We start from the raw sequence: 22,670 nt of genomic DNA, 5'->3' as shown, positions 1-22,670 counted from the left end.
TGGAGTTGTCTTAACCAAATGTCAGCAACCCTGGGTTCTGGTTCGATGAGGAGACCATTCTGCCTCTTCTCAGACTCAGACAACTCCATGGGTGGCGGGTGAACCCCCACTTTGGGGAGGTAAGCCCCACGGCCCTGCCCCTTCTGCCTGAAGGCCCCCCTCCTGCCCAAGCCCCGAGGCAGCCTATCCCTCAACCAGAGGAGCCCTGAGATTCCCCCCCCTCCCCAGCTCAAGGATCCCCAGCCTGCCCACCCCAGGGCACCGTCTGCAGCTGAGCCCCTGTCGGCTTCAGGGTAGAGGGGGAGGGAGGTACATGGATGGGGCCACATCCTGAGTCTGGGGAGGCTTAGCCTTCCCTGGCCTTTGATACCTGCTGCCCATGGACAATCCCTTAAAGTCTCTTTGCTGTGCCCCTTCCCTTGCAAGTACTTTCCCAAACAAGGGTGGTGGCTACTCACACTGCCTTCACTGCAGGCCCAGCTCAGTCAGCTCTGGCCACTGCATCAGTCTCTGCCCTGGTTCCAGTGAAGCCACCAACCACTGCTGAGGCTCCCGGCTCAGTCAAAGCCCCAGCCGATTGTTAGCAGCAGCTCCTGCTATGGACAGAGCTCCACACAAGGAACCTCAGCTCCTCTCCCAAAATGGAGCCCACGACCGCATCTCTCACTCACTCCCTGGAAGAGAAAGTCTCTCTCTCTCTCTCTCTTCCCCCAAGGCATCATGGAAGTTGTGGTCTCCAAGGCTAGATTGAAGCACACAGGATCTTCCCAATTGGAACACTCCCAATTAAAGTTCAGAGGCCCCTCTAGTAAAGGGTGCCTCCATAATTATACTTGATGTCCAGATATCATAATGATGGTTTCATTAAAAATGCACCAATAGATAGACTGGAATTAACACCCTCGGTAGGTCTGACAGAGTCTGTTAATGTTCTGGCGGTGATGCAAAACTTATTCATATATACAGGCTATATTTATGTAATGGATGGGTTAGTCTTTTCTTGTCTGGGTTGCGTGATTCAAATTTATACTCTTTTTAAAAAAAAATATAGATAATTAGCAGCAGACTTTTATATCAAAGAACAAATTACATCAATTAGATAATTAATATATTCTGTCTAGCAACTTGGGTTCCCTTCTATTACAGTTCAGGGCAACTGCACCATTATTTTCCCCTTAGTGGTCCAGCAATGGCACACACTCTAAGGCTTCCAGCTCCCCAGCTATTGCCTCTTCTGGGTAGAGACCCATGTCTGTCTCCCTTCTAACTAACTAGGACATGGTTCTCAACTCTGGTCCACCGCTTGTTCAGGCAAAGCTCCTGGCGCACCGGGTTGGTTTGTTTACCTGCTGTGTCTGCAGGTTCGGCCGATCGCGGCTCCCACTGGCTGCGGTTCGCTGTTCCAGACCAGTGGGGGCTGCAGAAAGCGGCGTGGGCCGAGGGACGTGCTGGCTGCCCTTCCCACAGCCCCCATTGGCCGGGCACAGCGGCCAGTGGGAGCAGTGACCGGCCAAACCTGCGGACGCGGCAGGTAAACTAACCGGCCCAGCGTGCCAGGGACTTTCCCTGAACAAGCGGTGGACCAGAGTTGAGAACCACTGAACTAGGGTATTTCCAAGCTGCACAGTTCTCTGCCTTCACTGTGTATATTGCAGCACGGTTTGCCCAAGGACACCTGCTCGCTTTCTCTTCAGAGATGGTTAACAGGTGTAATTCCTACAGTTATAAGGAAACACACAGCACTTCCTGTGCAACCTACTTTATTCTTAAGGTAAAAAATATACAGAAATATATTCAAAACAATAAAAAAACCCCTACATTCATGCTAATAAGCTTACCAGAATTTACCCCAACTCTAACATGGATTCTGACAGGAGCACCCCTCCACACAAGGGGATTCCTTGTGGCTACAAGTGCATCACAGCTTCAGCTCAGAACAAGCACACAGTCATATGGGGCATGTGCATGCCCAGTCCTTCCAAAAGTACCCTAAGGATTGGGGTCCTCCATGAACCAGGGTTCTTGTCCATTTGCTGGAGCAGGAAGAAGGCCCTGAGCCAGTTTAAAACCAGGCTATTTATCCAAATCCTCTTGCTTTGTCTCTTTGGACTAGTTTATGCACACTTTTCTGGGAGGCGGTTTCTCTGGAGATGTTACAGCCTAAATGAATGTGCCTAATGACCTTCTGCTGTTCTCTTATTCACTGTTCCCACAGAAAACCATACAAATTCCACAATAACACCTAAACAGTTGCATTTTTAATACCATGGGCCCCCAAAAGGATTAAACTTGATTGAATTAGGTTAACTTAATTAAAAAAATATTCATTCAAGATATTGCAGGAAATTATCATTCTGTCACACCTTCATTTACTGACTCCCTCTCTGTAGCTCTGTAAAAATATTTTCCTTTTGGTGAGACCCCCTGCCTGACGCACAACAAATGACATACTGTTGTTTAGCAATATTATTGGAGGTAAAATGACACAGTGAGGTGACTGTTTGAAAAGGTGTGACTGTGAGTTTTGAGAAACCTGGGCGAAGAGATGAAGAACCAGATCATCCTAAATTCAGTTCTTTGGGAGCAAGAGGTCAATAGATGCTCAGCAAAGATCGTGGTATAGGTATGTGATATTGAGTAATGATTTTTGTGACTATTTTGAGTCTTTAAGTCTGTGTTTGTTTATTTGTTTTCTTCTTGCACATTTGTATAAATCTCTAATTCAAAAAATCAACATCTGGAATGAACTTTTATTTGCCATGTAAACCACATCCTTTGACAAGCTCCTTGATGCTTTTGATATTGGCAGGGTAGTGTGGGAAAGTCTGCATTGCTCATGCCTGACCTGCTCAATGGATAGTTTCTAGGGCTGTCCATCCATCATTTCTCAGGAACATTAAATTCACTAAGGGCCTGACTCTCCAATGCCTTCCACCTTGTACTGTCATTCATACCTATGCTCATTCCTGGTGTTCATCCCCGTGCTGGCACAATGCTGGACAGGGAAAGAAGAGAAGTGGCTTGTGCTTCTCCCAGCTCAGGAACTGCCAGGGGCCACCTCAATCACCAGCACAGATAAGGGCAGCCCTAACTTGTGCCCCTGCTGCAATAGTCGCTCTGGGACTTTGCAGTGGTGCGCATCTGTCAGGATTTAAGACTATGTGAGCCACTTCCCTCCCAACGAGGACTTGCTTCCCAGCTATCTCTGCACTAGAGTCTTTTACAAAGTGGGGAGGGGCATAGGGCTGGGTCCACTGTTCCGATAGAAGTCTTCTTCTGCCATGGTATTCCTTAGGAGAAGCTGGGAAAGTGGCAATGCAGGTGCTTTGCAACCCCCTTATGCCATATACACCAGCACAAAGGAGGCCACAGGGCCACTATGAATCCAGCCAGCATATCAGAGTATACGTTTGTTGCACTTGTGTAAATGAGCACACAACACATAGGGCAGTAGAGAATCAGGCGCTACACGTTTAAAAGACGGATCGGGGGGAGGAAACTAGCCTTCTGTCACTTAATGAATTTATTGGAAAGGGGTGAATGATATTTCAAAACTGATAAAAATGAGTAAAATTGGTGTTTCTCTGTTAAGACCGAGGGCATTGTTAGAAGAGTCCTGTGAATCGGGTGGTTGAGTTAGATGTTGATAGGTGTTTAAATCTCAGATATCATTAGTAATGGGGAGAAAAGAAAAGATCAAAAATGGCCCATTCAGGACAAACCAATTCATTATTTCCTCCTTTATAAACAATGAAAAAGGGAAAAGTGTTCTCATGAGAAACTGTGTGCATTTCCTTAAGAGGGTGTACTTTAGATCAAGGATAGACTAAATTATGTGTGATGTTCAGGTTGCTAAGGTAACAGTGCATTTTTTATGAATACCAAAGCAAATAGATTTTTAAACCTAGAGTAAATCATTAATTCATATCACTATTTTAAGGTTGGTTGGAGTGACTTGGATATTGTAATCTCTCTTTATTGAAAATTCAAAAGTGTTCTTTTATTTAAAAGTAAACACTTAACAGTGCCTTCTTTTGGCCAGTTATGCTCCTTTTTCTCTATTGCACTCCTTGAGAAATAACTAGTATTGATGGCATTTATGAATCAAATAAAGCAGTGGGGCCTTGATTCGTCAAGGTTCTTAAACACATGCCTAGTTTTAAGTATGTGAGTAGTCCCATTGTAGGGACTTTGTAGGACTACTCACATTTTTACAGTTAACCATGCGGTTAAGTACTTTGTTGAATCAGGGTCTGAATTAGTCAGCAGCAGTATAGTCGATGCTTGTTTAATTGCAACAATGATTTCTGGTAATGAATAGCATCTTAACTAAGATTTTGTTTTTAACTCACTGTTGTAAAACAAAAGCTGATATACACCCTTTCCTGACCCAACATTTTTATCTGTTTTAAGCCTAATTCTAGTTTCCTTTTAAACAAAATGGACACGATGCTGAAGACCTTCCTCAAGGTCCAATCCTGTAAAGTTCTGAGTATCTACTTCTATGGGCTGAGCACCTTGCAAGATCATGACGTGATCCTGAGATATGTTGAGCACTGCTGTACTCATTGACTAAAATGATAATTGTAGGGGATCTGCTCATCTTGGGATCCAGCCATTACTCAAGCAACACTCTCACTTTCATCAATGCCTAAGTAAGGACCTAAAGACTGAGCTAGATCCTAAGGGGTGCTAAGGAAAGGCAGGTGTTCAGGACATTTAGAATTTTTTCCACTAATAGAAGATGAATTCCATTCCGTTATATATAACTTTCTTCTTTCTTTTGGGCAATAAATTATGATCTGTAGTTAGAAAATTATCAGTGGCTTTTATTACCCCAAAGACGCGTAGAGACAAATTCTTCTCTGATGTATAAAGTGCAAAGCTGACATAAGTCCACTTAGCTTTTCTTCTGCATTACACTGGTGTAGACTGTATGGATATGATTACCCTTACACATTCAAAAAAGCTTATGCAAGTTATCGCTGTATATATAGTGCTTGACTTTCATATTCATTGCACTTCCATATTGCCTCTAGTGATACACTATTTCCATTTATAACACAGAAATGGAAAATCCTTTCTAAGAGACAAAGCAAGTTCTCTTCCTATTTTTCAGTTTACTGGGAATAACCCATGATGATGCTACTTCATTCTTCTTAGGAGACACCACCCACCAGGTTGTAAAGTGGGCTGTGTGTGTGAGAGAGAGAGAGAAGGAACTGATGCATGTCTAAGGCATGGCACAATGAGCAGGGGGAACTCTACTGATTTTGGAAGCTTTGAAATCCCATATGATGATTATTCCACACTAAGTCATTGTTGACAGTTCCCTGAACAGATTCTTTCGGTGGGTAATTAGTCTCCATGCAGCATGAATAGACTAGTTTTCTATCAGGAGACTGAATTTGAGCTGACAAATTAGACAGATTCCCTAAGGCAAGAGTTTTATGCAGCTTTGCCATTCTCACTAAAAATGTGATTTATAATAGATTCCTCTTTACTAGGCACTCCTTTCTTCAGGAATGAAGGCACACACCATTCCCAGATTCCCTGTTTAACAACATGATTGTACAAACCTTTGTCTTCTGTTAAAAAACACTATGCCTCTATGATTCAATTTGGACATGTCATGTGACTTCTATTGACCAACGAAAAATATGACAATACTCCAGAAATTGGGGCCTATATTCACAAGCTATGCAGATAGTGGTGTAAATTACAGCTCAGTAAATGAGTGAGAGTATAATTTGATATATTGTACATTGAGGGGTGGATGGATATGGATGAAGCAGGAAAAACAACCCACAGAGGTGTGTAAAATAAAGAGCTTGAATTGTACAGGCATAAAATGGAAGTACCATAGTAGAGAATCAGGCCCAAAGACTGAGGGGACCTACTTTATCTTACACTCTCCTGTGTCTTGTTTTTCCTGCTACTGCCCCATCCTCTGCCCCTTATCATGAAACTTCTACTAATGTATGATTACTAATACTCATTTATGAATGTGTAATATGTATCACCATGTATATTATAATACTATGTGGAGTCAGAGACATGACAAACCTTTTATTTACATTTATACAAATTCAGGCATTTTACCAATACTTAGATGAATACGAGTCAAAAACAAAATACAGAGGGCTTGATTTTGTTCCCATTGACTTCAAAGGGCACAGGATCTGGTCCAGATACTTTAAATGTCTGCTTCCACATGGCACCAGCCATTTTTTTCCTATGATCCAGGACCTCTTGCCACCATCCCCTGGTGCCTGAGTCCCCTTTCCTGTTCCTGCCTTCAAGTCATCATTTAGCCAACACCCTCCTCCCATTACCTCACTCCCCTCTCTGCCCTCTTCAGGGTGGAAATCAGTATTTGTATTCAATGAATATCAACCGCCTCAGCTGAATCAAAAAAGTAGCCCCATCCATTTCTAACAGACATTTTAATATGCCATTTGTTACTGTTGTTTGTAGAGTATTTACAGGAGAGTATCTGGTACCTTCGAGGTTTACAATACATTGTATGATTTGTGTGCAAGTACACAGATCAGTACGTGGTGTAATGTGTCTAGTAAAAAAACATATTCTAGTACTAGTAAATAGATGATACTTTAGAGAGACAGATAATACACATGCTGGAACAGAGCTTTTATTTTAAGTCAGATGAGAGTCGGGGCCTCCCTACCGTTTGGGGTACTTGTGTATATAGCCCCTTCAGGCCTTTCTTTCATCCATCCATAAACTGGGAAAATTGCAACTAAATCCCCTGTGATCCCCATGCGGTATAGAAAGGAGATAGAAAAAGTTGCTTCCTTTAGTATCTATCTACTGATAAAATCATAAGTTAAGTTGTCCTGTTCAATATGCAAAAGGAGCTGCAAGGAGTTGATGCAAGTAATGGAAGTATCTGAGTACCAGCAAAACTTTCTCACAAGTAATAGCTACTTTTTGATAAAAGGTGAAGGTTCACCGAGATTTAGTTTAAATCAAAGTTATGAATTCAGCAGAATTGTGAATTGTATTTGTAGCCTGTCTATGCAGAATGCGCCTGATTTAATCTGCATTTGATTGTTATTAAAGTCAAATGGCTGGGTTTTTTTTTTTTTTTAAACAATACATCTGCATCACTAAGCTTGTAAAAAAACCTTCACTCTGGTAATGTGATTCTGTGAAAAATAATACCAAATAGGAATAGATTCAAAGCTTCCCTTCAGAGGTATAATTAGCTGAACTTTGTGGCATGCCTTTACATATCAGTTGAAAAAGTATCTTTCCTTTGTTCAGGTCTCTGTGGATGATAGCAGTTTCTTGGTGGTTTCCTTGTTTAGTAAATGAAAAGCCCTGAATATGCCGATTAAATCCCAAATACACTGTGAAGCCCAGTGCCGACTGAATTCTCCATATCTTCTGAGGAAGTTATTTTTACTCTGATTCTAGTACTTGTTTCTTCTTTAGTAAGCTTCTTGTAAAAATCAAACACCTACTAGTCCTAATAAAATAAATGACTTTACACTTATATGGATTTTGTTGTTCATAATGCTATACCAAAATTAACTAACTGATTCTCATTGAGTCTCTGTGAGTAAGCATTTAAATGGTGCCTGCAGATGAGGAAACTGACACACAAATCATGTGTCTGATTTAGGAGAGTTGGGAATTGAACCCATTAGTTCCTAGCTCTTAATCTGTTGATTACTTTAGTAAATATTTTTAGGTGTAATTTCATGTTATTTTGTGTTGATAACTGGTAATGATATTTTAAGTAACATTTCTTAAAGCAATATGGGACTAATTTTCAGAAATGTTCCAAACATTAATCCCAATATGTTATTGTTTAGGTGTTAGTTAAATTTTAGTGTAGGATAAATGGAAATTATGCTGATCTTACCATTTTATGTGATTGTATTTTTAACTTTTATGACAAAGGGCCATACAATAAACTTCTTTTTAAGCTATGTAAATTGAAATTAACAAATGAACTGTGTATAATTATTTACTTTGTAAGACTGTAAAATTCAGACTTTTTACTCAGTTCTGAAGACTATTGTTTTACCTCCACCAGATGTCAGTCTGTAGACAGATCTTGTGTGAGGTGGTTATTGGTGAATTAATCAGAAATTGTTAGTCCATTTCATAGCTCTGTTCTAATTTTTCACCTACCATCAGTAGAATAACCCACAAATAGGAGATGTTCTGAGTCACGGCACTGCTCTCTCTTGTTCTCTGATCTTTTATCCCTCTTTTCTCCTTTTAGTAAAATTTTTAGCATTGATAATTTTCATCGATGCCGCTAGATGTTTTCTTTCCTAGGGCATTTTTCTCCGAAAAATATTTCTTTCCAGGGCAAGTTCGATATCTAAAGTATGTCTAGCTATTGTTGCAATAACCAAACAGATTGGCAGATTTAGGAACTGCAGTAAATTCTCAAACCAGAAGGATCTATCTGATACTGGGAAGCATCACAAGGAGGAGGATATGGATTTGTGTACATATATGTTGGCATCCAAGGATCTCTAACATTGTCACTCAAGCAATTTATTCCTTCTTTTATTTATTTTTAAAGCAATCACCCACACCTTGTCTCCTTCAAATCCCTTCTCAAAAGTCATATTTTCCCACAATTCCTCAAACAATACTCTAATTGCCTCTAAACATGTTTTAAAAAGTAATTATTAAACAACAGTTAGGAACTAACAAGTGTAGTTGTGATAATCAGGATCCAAACACCTCAAGGAGTATGAACCCCAAAGAATAAGCAATTGAATCCACTGCTTATATGCAATTTATTGTGCATAAACATATGTCAAGTGAGGCCTTTTATAAAAGTGCGTAATGTTCTCAACTTGATGGTCATTAGGAGATATGTATATGATTATGAATGTATATGTGTGTAATACACTATAATTGTAACCAGAATGCAACTCCAGCACCACCTCTCAGTCCTGTGGGGCAGCAGTTAAACAGGGAGGGGCACTTCCCAGGTTAGTTGTTTACACGATACTTAGTCCAAGAACCTAGTATTGTACAACCTAGGGAAAGAGAATGGTGAACCATTAAAGTTAATGGAAAAGTACTGAAACTGAAAAGAAAATCCCAGTCTTGGAAATCTAAAGAAGGATGGCGTTTCTCCCTATCTGTGTAACTATGAATAAGGTTAAGATTTTGACACGGTTATTTATAGTAAAAATCACAGACAGGTCGCGGGCAATAAACAAAAAATCATGGATGCTCACTATCTGTCTGTGACTTTTACTAAAAACAATGGGGAGGGCTGATGGGGGATGGGGACGACTGAAGCCTGAGCCCCACTGTGGGAGGCGGGGGGTCCCCCAGCCCTAGGCCACAGCAGGTAGCGAGAGCTCCTCCACTCCTGGGGCTGCAGTGGGGGTCCCGTGCTGGGGCTTCTCCCGCCCTGTCTGGCGCTTCTGCCAGAGAGCAGGGTTGGGTGTGGGGCTCCCCTGTTGCCCCCCGTACACTCCTCCTTCCATCCCCATTACTCGCTGTTATCTCCTGAGCACTGATCTCATTTTATGGGCAATTTAAACTGTGAGCTCTTTGCGGGAGGGGCAACATTCTTCCTCCCTTTGTAAAGTGCCATGCACATTTCTGATGTTATGGACAAATGTGACATAATATTAATATAGGCACATGTACATCCTTAAACTACACTAGCATCAACCTACAACATGAAGGGAAACAACACTTATTTTTCTTTTTAATTTAGAATCATGTGAACTTGTATAGAAAAAAAAATAATGGCATTAGCTTGGTATTGGACTGAACATAAAAAAACCAAACAAACAGACACACCTAGCATGTGGCAGCTGCCATTTCTCAGGACAGAGAGCAAAGTGGTTTGTTCCTATACCAACCTACTCCCCTCTGCTCCCTTCTCACTATTGTGTCCACACCCACAAGCAGGTTACATACCACACTTCTCACAGCTCCTGCTAGGCTGAAAAAATTCTCCTGCTACCTGAATTTGAATCCTAGCTTTCACCCTTTCTCTGTCCCGTGTACATCCCAACAGCCAGCCTGTCTCCTGCCATACAAACACACCATACCCAAAGCAGTCCTGCTTTCTCTCTCTCTCACACAGCAGTCACCACTCTACCCACACAGTGCAATCCCTCTGCTCCCTCTTTTTTCCTACTACTCACACACCCCAAAACAGCTCCACAGCATGCCACTACTTTCTAGCAGCCTCTCCATCTCTTGACATGCCACAGAACCCTCCCCCGCCTCCCAATACATATACACATAGTACAGAGAAAGCAAAAAAGAGAGGCTATTTATTGGGACATGTATGCAGTGAGATGTATGTCATGTGTTGTAGAGAAAAGGAGAATTGCTGTGGCAGTCAGTCTATGTTCTGGGGATTAAACCCCAAACACAGCATGAAGTTCTATTCCCAGGCAGATGCTGAGTGTGGAGCTGATCCTGCACCATAGATGTCAATGGGAGTTTTTCATTTGAGGCAGGATCAAGCGCTATATATGTGAAGCCCTTTGCTGACTGGATTCTCCATGTAAGGGGATAAATCTCTAAACGTAATGAAGTCCCATCCTGGCCATCAATCTCTGACAGTGAGCTGAGGCTTCGGTCTTGGTTACATTTTGGCAACACCTAAATAGCCAATAAAATATGATTGAATTGGAAGAGAGGCGTCGTTCTTATGTGAAAGAGGGCTGGGGAAAAGAGGAGAGAAAGAGACCAGGGTTAGGCTTGTTAGACTCCAAGAGGAAGTCAGTTAGGATTCAAGTTCAAGCAGCCCAAGAGAGATTTTCAGCTTGGGTGGGGGGAGAGGCAGTAGCTGTGAAATGTATGGAATGTAACCTGCAGGGAGAACAATGTGAAGTGGGAGTTAGGGTGTGAGGGAAAAGCGGTAAGACACCATCAGCTTTGCTCTGTCCTGCAAGTTGGCCATTGCCAAGCTAAAAGGGAAAACTACACACAGTCATAGAAATGATTAATCTTCCATTGGCATTTCCTAGCAGATATGTGTCATTTTAAAAATCAGAATGCTATAAAGCCAAGTTCAGAGGTGTCGTGCAAGGAGATGACTCACTTCCTATTGCTTAGACTCCCTTACATTCCAAATCCTTTAGACCTACTTACACTCACTCTGCTGATGTGTAAGGGAGTCTAAATTTACATCTTCCAGCTTCCCAATGTGTAAGTTTAGGCCTGCTTTAACTTTACGTTTTTACAGCCTCCTGTATTTTGCTTTTCTTGTTCTAAATTAAAATCTAAAACTTCATTTTTATAATAAATATAACATACATAACAACAACGCAAAATCCCCCAAACATGAAACTAACAAAACTCTGTCAACTGTCATCCTGACCAATTTGCTTCTGTGCTGTGTCCCTTTCACTCCAAATGTCTGTCTTGTCTTTTTAGATAAGCTCTTTGCGTCAAGGACTATGTCCGTCTATAAGTTGGTGTAATGGCCCAACATAATTAATAAATTCCATACAAAAAATTGGTTAAAGAACATTGTTAAGGTTGGAACATCAGCAGTCAAAAGTTAGGAAATGCTTCATTCACTGTGGAAGTTCGAAGGTGTGTAGCAAATGAGGTGGAGTAAACTGCAATGGCTCCGAACCTGATACATATAGCAGCACAGAGAATTTCATCCTTTGATTTCTTTGCAATACCACTTGTTTCCATGACAATTTGGTATTGCTTCAATCACCTCCCCCAGTTCTCTGCTAGGTTCCCTTCCAGTCAGACGGACACAAGGGGCTTCATTTGCTACCTTTTGGTGAAAGGAATTGTTTGCTTCTGTCACCGCGTAACAAGAGTGTGACACACATGAATGGAGTAAGAAACAAAACCTTAATTTCCTAGGCCCAGTCACATGACCTGAGGCAAGGGCTAAAGCCAAATATCCTTGTCACTCATTGGGTCAGTATCCCGTCTCCAAGAGTTACTAATAGGTTCGGCAGACTACAATGTCTATGTTGCCTCTCTGTTATTGTAAATTATTTACATCAGATATAATCATAAAGCAGAGGTTATAGAAAGAAGTCTCCAGTTTCACAGTTAGGTGAAGACAATTACAATAATCAAGCCTACAGGTTATAAACACTAACATTATTGTGGCTAAATCCACATCTGACAGGAGAGGACACCATCTTCTCACCAAGCATAGATTGGAAAAAAGGCATTTTTCATTGTTCTGGCAATTTGGGTATTCAGAAGCAATGAAATTACAAGGCAGCAAATTTAAAACTCATAAAAGGATCACACAATTAGCCTGTGAAACTCACTGCTACAAGGTATCACTGAGCCTAAGAGTATAGCAAGATTCAAAAAAGAATTGGATAGTTACATGCATAACAAGAATTTCAAGTTAGCATAAGCCAACCTGTAAACTAATGAAGGTTATGAAGAAAGTACCTCTGTCTGTGTGCAAGTTATTCCAAAACTGTGTACTGCAATGATTCGTGCACCTTCCTGTGAAGTAGCTGGTGTTGGCTACTGTCCGACATAGGGTACTCAATTAGATGGACCTGGGATCTGATTCATGACAACTGTTCCACCTGTTTTGAGATTCCATTCCAATTCAAAGAAACAAACAAAAGTTTCTAGCTCTTTCAGAGATAAAAATAGCCTTTGAAATGTACTTCGATGTGTCGGCTTGTCAGTTTGCCACAGGAACTGTTGTAAAAAATCATGCGGGTTTGTGAAATGTTAGGCCATCTTGTCCAGTTATTTAATTTAATCAATATCATCTGATAGTTCTTATTTATCTAACTAATTTCCAATTGATATTTGTACAAATCTTATTGTTTATGTGTAACCTTCAAGCACTATTTTTTGATACATGCCCCAGTAACATGTCTAGGCTGGCTTCAACCCTTGTGATTGACAATCATTAAAAACAAAAGGGTCACTGATGGATATAAATGCAGGAGGAAGAGAAGTTTACCTCTAGCCTCGCTCAGAAGGGATGACAATTGAATTTGTTTCTAAAGGAAAAGGCAGTATGTCTGTAAGCAGCGTCTGAATGAATGCTTCCCTGACAGCTAGCTGGGAGGGGGAGAAACTGTTTATGTAAATACGGTTTGCTCCCGCTCTGCTTACATATTCAGCAGATACAGTGGTGTCAAAGTGATCAACTTTGGCCGGTGTTGGGTACAAATCACCTTAGTACTGAATGCAGGGGTAGTGTTGTAATTACAATGTTGTAATTACAGGGAGTCCTCTGACTTACAACACAATTTGTTCCCCAGAATTGCACTGTAAGTCGAAATGTTGTAAGTTGAAACCACTTTTCCCATAGGAATCAATAATATGAAGGGGGGATTGGTTCCTGAACCAAGGCTTGATACCCTATTTTCACCACAATAACCCAGATTTTTGTACTGAATGAATTATAGATGACTAATGTTGCAACATCAATGTATTTATTTGCAAATTGGATACTATTAATTTAGGCTTAAATAGAGACTTGGAGTGGCTAAGTCATTATGCAAGGTAGCCTGTTTCCTCTTGTTTTTTCCTACCCCCCGCCCCAAGATATTCTGGTTTAACTTGGATTTAAACTTGAAGAGTGGTCAGTTTGGATGAGCTATTACCAGCAGGAGAGTGAGTTTGTGTGTGTATGGGGGTGGGGGGGATGTGAGAAAACCTGCATTTGTGCAGGAAATAGCCCAACTTGATTGTCATGCACATTGTGTAAAGAGTTGTCACTTTGGATGGGCTATCACCAGCAGGAGAGTGAATTTGTGTGTGGGGGTGGAGGGTGAGAAAACCTGGATTTGTGCTGGAAATGGCCCACCTGATGATCACTTTAGATAAGCTATTACCAGCAGGACAGTGGGGTGGGAGGAGGTATTGGTTCATATTCTCTGTGTATATATAAAGTCTGCTGCAGTTTCCACGATATGCATCTGATGAAGTGAGCTGTAGCTCACGAAAGCTTATGCTCTAATAAATTGGTTAGTCTCTAAGGTGCCACAAGTACTCCTTTTCTTTTTGCAAATACAGACTAACACGGCTGTTACTCTGAAACAATGTATTTACTGTATATTGTATTTTGTAAACAGCATTCAAATAAACATATAAACTCACATATGCTGCTCAGAATGCCAGCAACACAGCCTCCGAAAGCCAGTGAGAACTGTACACATGCTAAGGCTCAGCCAATCACTGTTCAGGCTTTCTGATTGGCTGAACTCGGGGCTGGAAGCCAATCGACAACAAGCAGCAACCCTACCCAGCAACAAGCTACCTTGCTGCCTCGAAGCCAATCAGAAGCTACCCTTTCCAAATCCATACCAGTATAACGCAGCCAGGAAGTGATTTCAAGCGAACTTTATGCAAATCAAGCATCGTGAGGGCGAAACAAGCATCGCAGGGGCGAAACGGTCAGTCAATTGAAAAGCATCATAAGTGGTGTCCAATGAAAGTTGGGCATCATATGTTCGAGGACTCCCTGTATTGTAGGAATACAGGAAAGCAGGACTGTGCTTAACCTGTCCCAAATGAGGGGGCCACCCTCACTTGAAAGAACGTCGTTAAGCCAGGAGCTCGAATGTCAGCGCCCTGTGAAAGTAAGAGGATCCCAGCCAGGAAGCTGCATACCCTCATCAAGGATTCTCGCTAGACTAGTTTAACCTGTTCCTCCCCACTGCTCAAAGAATAGAGATAAATAAGCTTCATTAGGAGCCTCTTTGTTACGTTAACTGCCCAATAAGAGCTGAAATCAGTAGTGGTAGGACTGTGTTTCTGCCCTGCCTGCTAAAAGATAAAAATCACTGAGAGCTTAAACTTACTTGAGATGAGGCAGTGTTTCTGCCCAGCCTGCAAAGAGCTAAAAATTACTAAGACACTGATGTCTCAGAAGAGAGGCAGGTGGCAGCAGAAGGCGACTGACAGTCAGCTGGTGAATGAGTGGCTGGTGTGGCAGCGAGGCATGATGAGCAGCTAGCAGGGCGGCTACTGGAGAGGTGATGTCAGCAGATGGCCAGCGGAAGCAGTGAGCTGGTGGCTGGCAGGAGTGAGCGGTCATTAGGGTGGTTGGCAGAAAGGGGTGGCGAGTGCCTGAACAGTGGAGTGAGTAAGATACCTCTTTACCCCACCCAGCAGGGGAGGTGAACTCTGCAGATGCACCTCTGAACTCTGGGTCTGCACTGACCAAGGACAGCAACTGTGAGTGGGATGCAGAGAAGGGTCAGGCATGTGAAAGGAACTTTTGGATTGCTTGTCTTAAGAACCTGAGGGGAAAAGAACACTGCACAACTTACTTGGTAGTGGGTCTTTTACTCATGGTTTATGTTTATGAACCCTGTTTGCAGTGTTTTCCCAAACTAATGCCAAGTTACTTCCTTCCTTTTATGAAAAGTTTCTTTTCTACACTCAGACTCTGTGCTTGCGAGAGGGGAAGTATCGCCTCTCAGAGGCGCCCAGGGGTGGTGTGTAATTTTCACAGGGGGCTTGAGCTGGTTCTGTGCTATATCGATGGAAAGGAACCCCTACTTATTGAACCTGGCCCTGGTTGCTGCTGGCTCCAGCTGGCAGAAGGGTTGCATGTTTGTAAAAGTAAAACCTATTCAAATGGTAATTGTGTATTGATTAGAGGTGTGTTGTTCCCAATCCTAACTGACTTTTGACCTTACTAAATGTATGGACTCTACAGCTTCTCCAATTACAGTGGACATCTGAGCCGTATAGAGATACTTTGTGGATCATGTGAACTGGGATTAGAGACAGCTGTGGAACTGTTCATCACCCAAAGACTTCTCTGGCAAAAGATTTAAAACTATGTTTGGGAATTTAAGCTTAATATTAGCCTAGCAATGCTTTCTGTAGTATTTAGATAAGAATATGTCTTTTAATCCATACCTATTCTCCCTATTTTTGTAAATTTACCAATTGTTTTAATTTTTTTTTTTAGACATACTGAAATGACTCTCAGAATTGTTAGTTAGGTCATTTGCAGACAGACATCTCTGAAAGAAAGACTGAACAGAGCCAAGGGTAGGTAAAGATTGGAGCACATGATCTACGGAACAAAGAGGGCTGTTATCTATCTTCTCACAGTGTCATAGGACTGAGCTGAGGGCCTCCATTGGGCCAAGACAGAGGAGTGAACGGAAAGGTACTCAGTTTGGTTACTTCTTCATGGTGACTTTTGGGAAGAACCTGTCCTTCCAGCTGTGCCCTGGCCTTTATTCCCCACTGCTATTTGCTGAAAGAGTTTCTACCTTGAGTTCTCATTTCTGGCAGCTGGTGTCTCTGCATCTCTTGTCCCCCACAAACACACACACTACAGTGTGAGAAGGGACAGGTGATAGCAGACTCTGCTTCCCTCAGATCCCTGCTCTTGCATTCAGCATCTCCCCTTAGCAGTGGAACTGGGAGTTTATTGCCAGTGGTGGTAGTAATTTTGGAAGCACTAGTGTGGAGAGGGCTGTGTGTGACTACGGGTGATTTAAGTACAGTGACATCTAACATTGACCAGAGCATGCTCAATAAGATATGCTTTATCTGGCACTGATGTCTTGGGTTTCCAGTGCTTCCAACATTGCTGCTACTTGCTGAGCTGAAGTGGTGGCAGCAATGGCGAGAAATCTGAGGCAAAAAAACCTAGCATAAAGCCAGGGTATGCTTTACCTCTGGATGGGGAACCTTCACCTCTACTGCTGCTAGAAGGGTTATGCACTGGTATTCACACTCCTCCCAACCTCAGTGGCCCGTCTTCAAACTTGTTGGTGGAGGAAATGAAAAAAGGAAAAGTCACAGTGCTCAAGGGAAAAAAAGACAGAAAATCAGAGAATCTGTAACCCGCATGACATACTCATCTTCCTACTGATTGCAGAAGACATAAATGTTCAAGATTTACACATACAACTGAATAGGAGAAAGGCAACAACAGCTACATCCCACTAATCAAAATCCTTCAATTAGGCTTGGCAGAATTTAATTTTTTTTTATAATTTCGATGGCTACTATCAATGTTTATTTTTAAGCATTTTTTTCTATTTTTATCAATTTAAATGTTCATAGCTGTGGGAAAATATGGGGTGGTCAGACAATGGGGGATCAGAAAATAATTATTTAATGACAGTAGGCATTGAGAGTCAAAAAGTTAAAGCTTTATAGTCATTTAAACACACATTGTGAACATCACATGTTAAAAAATACAAGTAAATATCCTTACGTCAAACTCTAATAAGCTCTCAAGCAGCATTTTTATTATTTTGTCTACCTGTAAATTTCCATTATTACTGATGGAAATATTTTTGTCCGTTTCTGTGTGTATGGTGAAATCAATAAAAACAGAATCCATCCAAACGTACCCTTAAGATAGGCTGCATGGTAGCAGGACTTTGCTTGAAGCAACAAATCTCCCTCTATTATATTTGGTGATGGAAACTTAATTGCACATTCCCTGAGCTTGGGTTTTTGTTTTACTTCCAACAATTTCATTTAAAATGACTATATGTCTCTTACATACACACCTACAGGTGGGGACTGTCCACAAATTATGTAACACCTTTTTGTGAGTTTCAAGACCTTTGTAATACTTTATAACACTGAGACAAACATTCTGTCATGCAAAATTAAGGACCCATCCATCCAATAATGCATTACGTAACGTATGGACAGCCCTTATGTACAGTTATCTGGACCATGCCCACAGGTATCACACGCAGCTGCACATATACAGTCACACATGTGCACACACTCCCATGCACATCACACGTAGCTACACGCCTGCATAGACCGATACCTGCGCACACAGGCATCCCCACGGCTTGCATACAGCCTCACTGGATGTTTCCCTGAGCCTTGGGGCGTGCCAGGGGTCCGGCGGGTTTGAAAATCTGGCCTGGAGCTCCACGCTGGGCGGCTCCGGCTGAACTCAACCCCTGGCGCTCACCCCGACCTCCGCACCCCCGTACACGTGCCCGCCCGCATCTCTCGCACACCTCCGCAGCGCTCACACAGCGGCCCCCGCCCCCGCGCCGCGCCGCGCCGCGCACAAGCACCCCGGCCTGCCCACGCACGGCGGGCCGAGCGGCAGGGGGCGGAGCGGGGCAGAGGCGCACGATGGCGGCGGCCGGGCCCGAGGCGGCGCTGCGCGCTCTGGGCCCGCGGCTGGGACTCGCCGCCCGGGCGGAGCGGCTCTCCGAGGCCTCGTCGGCCCCCGGCCGCCTGGAGACCGTGCGGCGGCTGACGGGCCTGTTCCGGGAGGCGCGGCCCAGGTAGCGGGGAGGAGGGGCCCCGCGGGGTCAGCGCGGCGCGGAGGTGGAGACGGGGTGTACGTGTGTGGGTCGTGTGTGTGGGTCGTGTGGGGGGGGTGTAAGGACGTGTGTGGACGTTTCGTTTACCGGTGGTATGGGGCTGTACTGGGGGGTGTGTGTACTGGGGGGGGGGGCGTCGTCGTCATGGGTGTGTGTGTACACGTGTATTGGGGTGTACGGCTCTGTGTGTACGTGTACTAAGGTGTGTGCAAGGAGGAGAGATGGAGTAGACCTTGGGCCTGTGCCTGGTTGGGGGTCTGTGTGTGTGTGTTGCATGTGGGGAGCTGGTCTGTTCCTGGCCACAGGGGTGTGAGGGGCTGGGGCAGTGCAGTGTCTGTTTGAGCTCTCTGTGTGTAGGGGGACTGGGAGTAGTGGTGAGGCTGTAAGGAGGCAGAGGGGTCCCTGCCTAATTTTCAAGATTAGTTTAAATTACATCCCTGCTCTTTTCAGGTAGCCGCAGGCTAGTGATAACCCTGTCAGTGATGTTTGGTTTCAGGGCTTTCTTGTTCCCCATTGAAGGGGGTGCTTTGAAATCGTGTAACTTAAAAACCAAGTCTGCATGCCAGGCTATAAAGCTTACAACAGCTGTTGTAGTTCTTAAACTCTCGTCTTCATTGTGCCTTGCTTACCAGTGTCTGGGTGGGTCACAAGTGGGTCTGGGGAAAACAGGACCAGACATATACTGGTGCCCCCTTGCAGGTGCTCTTGCAGCCCTATCTTCTTCAATATTCTACAGCAGTCATCTGTTTCCTGGTCACTTGGAATGATCTGGGAAATGAAGATGGGCCTTTCCTTCTTTTGCTAGGCCCCTGGCTAATGAAGCAGACAGGTGGCCTGCGAGCCATCACTTATGGTTTGGGGTCTGATAGGTAAGGGAAATATAGTTTCCCCCTACCTGTACTCTCTGCTCTGTGTATAGATCCTGGGAGTGTCCCTGCTTCCATACCAGAGCATGGGGAGCAGGTGAGGGAGAGTACCCTTCTCTGCCTGCACTTGTCTCTGTTCCCTGCATGTGCCTCTGGTTCAGGGAGACATTAACAACTGCATAAGCTTTCGTGAGCTACAGCTCACGAAAGCTTATGCTCTAATAAATTGGTTAGTCTCTAAGGTGCCACAAGTACTCCTTTTCTTTTTGTGAATACAGACTAACACGGCTGTTACTCTGAAACCTGTCATTAACAACTGCTTCTTTCTCCCCGGGGACTAGCTTCATTACTATTAGGCCTTGCCTAAGTGAGATTTTAGCCACTGGTGCAGACCACTACTGTCGACACAGCTTACACCAGAGCAGCACAGGTGTGAAATGGGTAAGCTGTAGCAGTGCAAATTGTCTGTGCTAGTGGTTTGCATCAGTTCTGCAACGTTAGTAGCTAAAATCCAAATGTAGACACGGCCTTTGAGTGGGTGGCCAGGGCATGTTTGTTACAGTCCAGAATGATGGTATGCCAGTGCAAAGAAAGATTAGAAAATGAAACTGACAATTGTTGTAGAAATTAAACAAAGCTCTGCTGAAAGTAAACAAATGGGAAAAAGACATCTCTTCATTTTATTATCTTAAATGTTACACAAAGCATGTAGTTATTAAAGAAAACTCAGACAGAGTTGTGATTATTTTTATTATAGTTTTCATGTAAGTGGACCCATATGAGCAGGTTGTTGCACTGATGGGGAGCTGCATTGGCTTCAGTGGCTCTGTTTAGGTGCAAGCGTTGACCCAGGTGGATGCAGTTACAGGATTAGGGGGAACACTAGCTTGTAACTCATATGTCGAAGATAAAACAAGGTAGGTTATTTGTATGTTTGTGTTAAAAATCTAACACATCTACATGTTGTTTTTTAAATTCATATTCTTGAGCCTATATGTTCAAATTCTACTTCCCCTAACCTGGGGTATGTCTATGTTTTGAGCGGGGGTGTACTTCCAAAGTGGAGGGAGCATATGCATGCTAGCTTGATATAAGTTAGCAAACTAAAAATAGTTAGGTTAGCTAGTCCTGCCCATTCACACCACAATGGCTACACTATTTTTAGTGTGCTAGTGGGATCAGAACTAGTGAGCTGGGAATTGTTTTCAGTTCAAATGTGAACATGCCCCATGTGGCATTGTGAGGTAGTGTATGTCTACAGTTTATGTTTTTGTTTGTGTTTTTTTCAAGGCTAATATTGCTAGTTAAATCCTTCTTTAGTTTTTTATCTGGTCTTATGCTTAGGACACTGAAACAGGGCTCAAGATCCAGGTTTGATTCCCTGCTGGTCACAGCTGCTTTGTGTGACCGTAGGCAACGTTCACAATTTGTCTCATCTGCCTGTGTTTAAATACTGCTGTTTGGGAACTTATTGAAGTAGGGCTGGACAAATAACAGATTGTTTGGTTTGATGGCAATTCTGAAAAACTGAGAAAAACAATCATTTTGGGTCAAACAAAGCATTTCATTTTTTTGAGCATTTTTAAACAGTTTTGAATTTTTAAAATAAAACTGAAGGAGATTTAGAAAAAGTCATTGAACTAAAATCAAAATGTTTAGAAAATGTCAAAACAAAATATTTGGGTTTTTTTGCATGTTCTTTCATTTTTTCCCTAAATGACACATTTTGTGAATTTCAGTTAGTTTTGCCAAATTGTTCATTGTCAGCAAATCTGCATTTTTTGCTAGAAATATGTTTTAGACCGAAAACTTAGCCAAGGTATGCATCTAAGGATACGTATACACTAAAATGCGACAGTGGTGCGGCTGTAGCGGTGCACCTGTGCCACTGTAGTGCTTCAGTGTAGATATTACCTACACTGACAGGATGGGTTTTCCCGTCGGCGTAGGTAATCTACCTCCCAAAAGGTGGTAACTTGGTCACCAGAAAAATTCTTCCATTGACCTAGCACTTTCTACACGGGGGTTAGATTGGTATAGCTACATCTCTCAGGGGTGTGGATTTTTCACACCTCTGAGAGAAGTAGCAATATTGATTGTAAACAAGGGCTAAGTGATTAAACAAGGGGTATTGTAGTCAGGTGTCCTGCCACCAAAGTGTTATGCTCCCAGAGATCAGTAGTTGGGATCTTGAATCTGTCTAACTGCACTGTGGAGCTTGTGTAAATACTCACTGTACATAGATGTAAGTGTTCCTTTTGCAGTGTTCGCAGCTCAGCTCTTGTATGAGAACAGTCAATGATGTGTCTGTTCAAACTTCACCATCCCAGCCAAGTTACTTGCAAAAAGCAGTCAAATACAAATGATTGAAGCTTAATAAAAGTTTTAAAGGAACTCTGTACACTTAGAATAGGCAAAACCTTAAATTTTGTGAAAGCAAGCTCTTCTAAAACCAAAGGCCAACAGTAGTGGTTTTACAATTAAAAAAAAAGAAATTCAGTGAGACTGTTTGGTTGTTAAACAAATAAACGTTACCTTGCAGTGTTTTAAATGCAAACATTGCAACACTAAGAACCAGAAAGTGAAAATAACTGTAACCAAATTGATTGCATCAATACCTGAATGGGGAGGAAGAGAAGCTACCTTTATTTGCATTGATATGCTTAGGATGAGTCAAGAGGGTGCTAGCTGTTCTCCATTATGTATTACTTGTTTTGTAGGTGGTGTTGTCTTGTCTCTGGCCGAAGGCTGGGCTTCTAGATGTGAAGGAAAGGGGAATAGCTAGATGATAAACATTCTAACAACATTGGTCGGTTCAGGCTCTGGGTGGGGGACCAATGACTTCTTTTCACTCTGGGTGAGGATGAGCGCCTAGTTTTCTGGGGTTTATTGGAGTGGTATAATAAATGCAACAGGTGGGGTTCTGGTTAGGGAATAGTCTGAATCAAAACCCTGGATCTGAACATCCTTCCCCCAAAATTCCATTGCCAAATTAAGAGGTCTGGATCTGAATTTTGTGACACGAGCGCATCTCTTTCTGCCCAAAGCTCATGTTTCTATGCTGCTTTACTTTTTCTCTGTTAATTGGGCCAGATCATAAGTCTTAGGCCATGTCTACAGTAGCACTTATGTTGGCAAAACTTTTGTCGCTCAGGGGTGTAAAAAAAATACTGCCATGAGCAATGTAAGTTTTGCCAGCATAAGCGCTCATGTGCACAATGCTATGTCAGCAGGAGATGCTCTCTTGCCAACATAGCTACCACTGCTCATTGATGCTGGTTTTCTTATGTCAATGGGCTCTGTCCTGTTGGCATAACATGGCTACATGAGCAATCTTACAGCGGCACAGCTATATTGGTACAGTGGAGAAAAGTTTAAAAAGATGAATCCAAAAGGTTAAAAAAACAGGAAGCAAATGGGGAAGGAAAGTCCAATAGTTAGTGTATTAGCCTGAGACTTTAAAGACTCGGATTTAGTTCTCTATTCTTCCCCAGACTTCCTGTGTGACCCTGGCCAAGTGGGTTACTCTTTGTACCTCAGT

The 22,670-nt window shown here is 42.7% G+C and overlaps 1 protein-coding gene across 5 annotated transcripts in view; it reads left to right on the top strand.

Annotated features, from left to right (window-relative positions):
* Positions 1-17,886: 17,886 nt before the first annotated feature.
* The window catches only part of ATXN10 (ataxin 10), a 154,378-nt gene continuing 149,594 nt past the window's right edge, over positions 17,887-22,670 (top strand). The window contains exon 1 of one of the 5 annotated variants that reach the window (XR_014712996.1): positions 17,887-18,224. Coding sequence is in view for 3 of the 5 variants with exons in the window: in XM_084639324.1 (XP_084495450.1) it covers positions 18,070-18,224 (155 nt within the window). In the remaining 2 variants the exon portion in view is untranslated. Of the gene's footprint in view, positions 18,225-18,337; positions 18,356-22,670 lie in introns of those variants that run through there. The other 4 variants (XM_084639324.1, XM_084639326.1, XM_084639327.1 and 1 more) reach the window with 4 other exon arrangements.

The sequence above is a fragment of the Lepidochelys olivacea genome (genome assembly GCF_965140295.1).
Source record: "Lepidochelys olivacea isolate rLepOli2 genome assembly, chromosome: 1".
Lineage (NCBI taxonomy): Eukaryota > Metazoa > Chordata > Testudines > Cheloniidae > Lepidochelys > Lepidochelys olivacea.
This window is presented reverse-complemented; position numbering and strand designations above follow the sequence as displayed.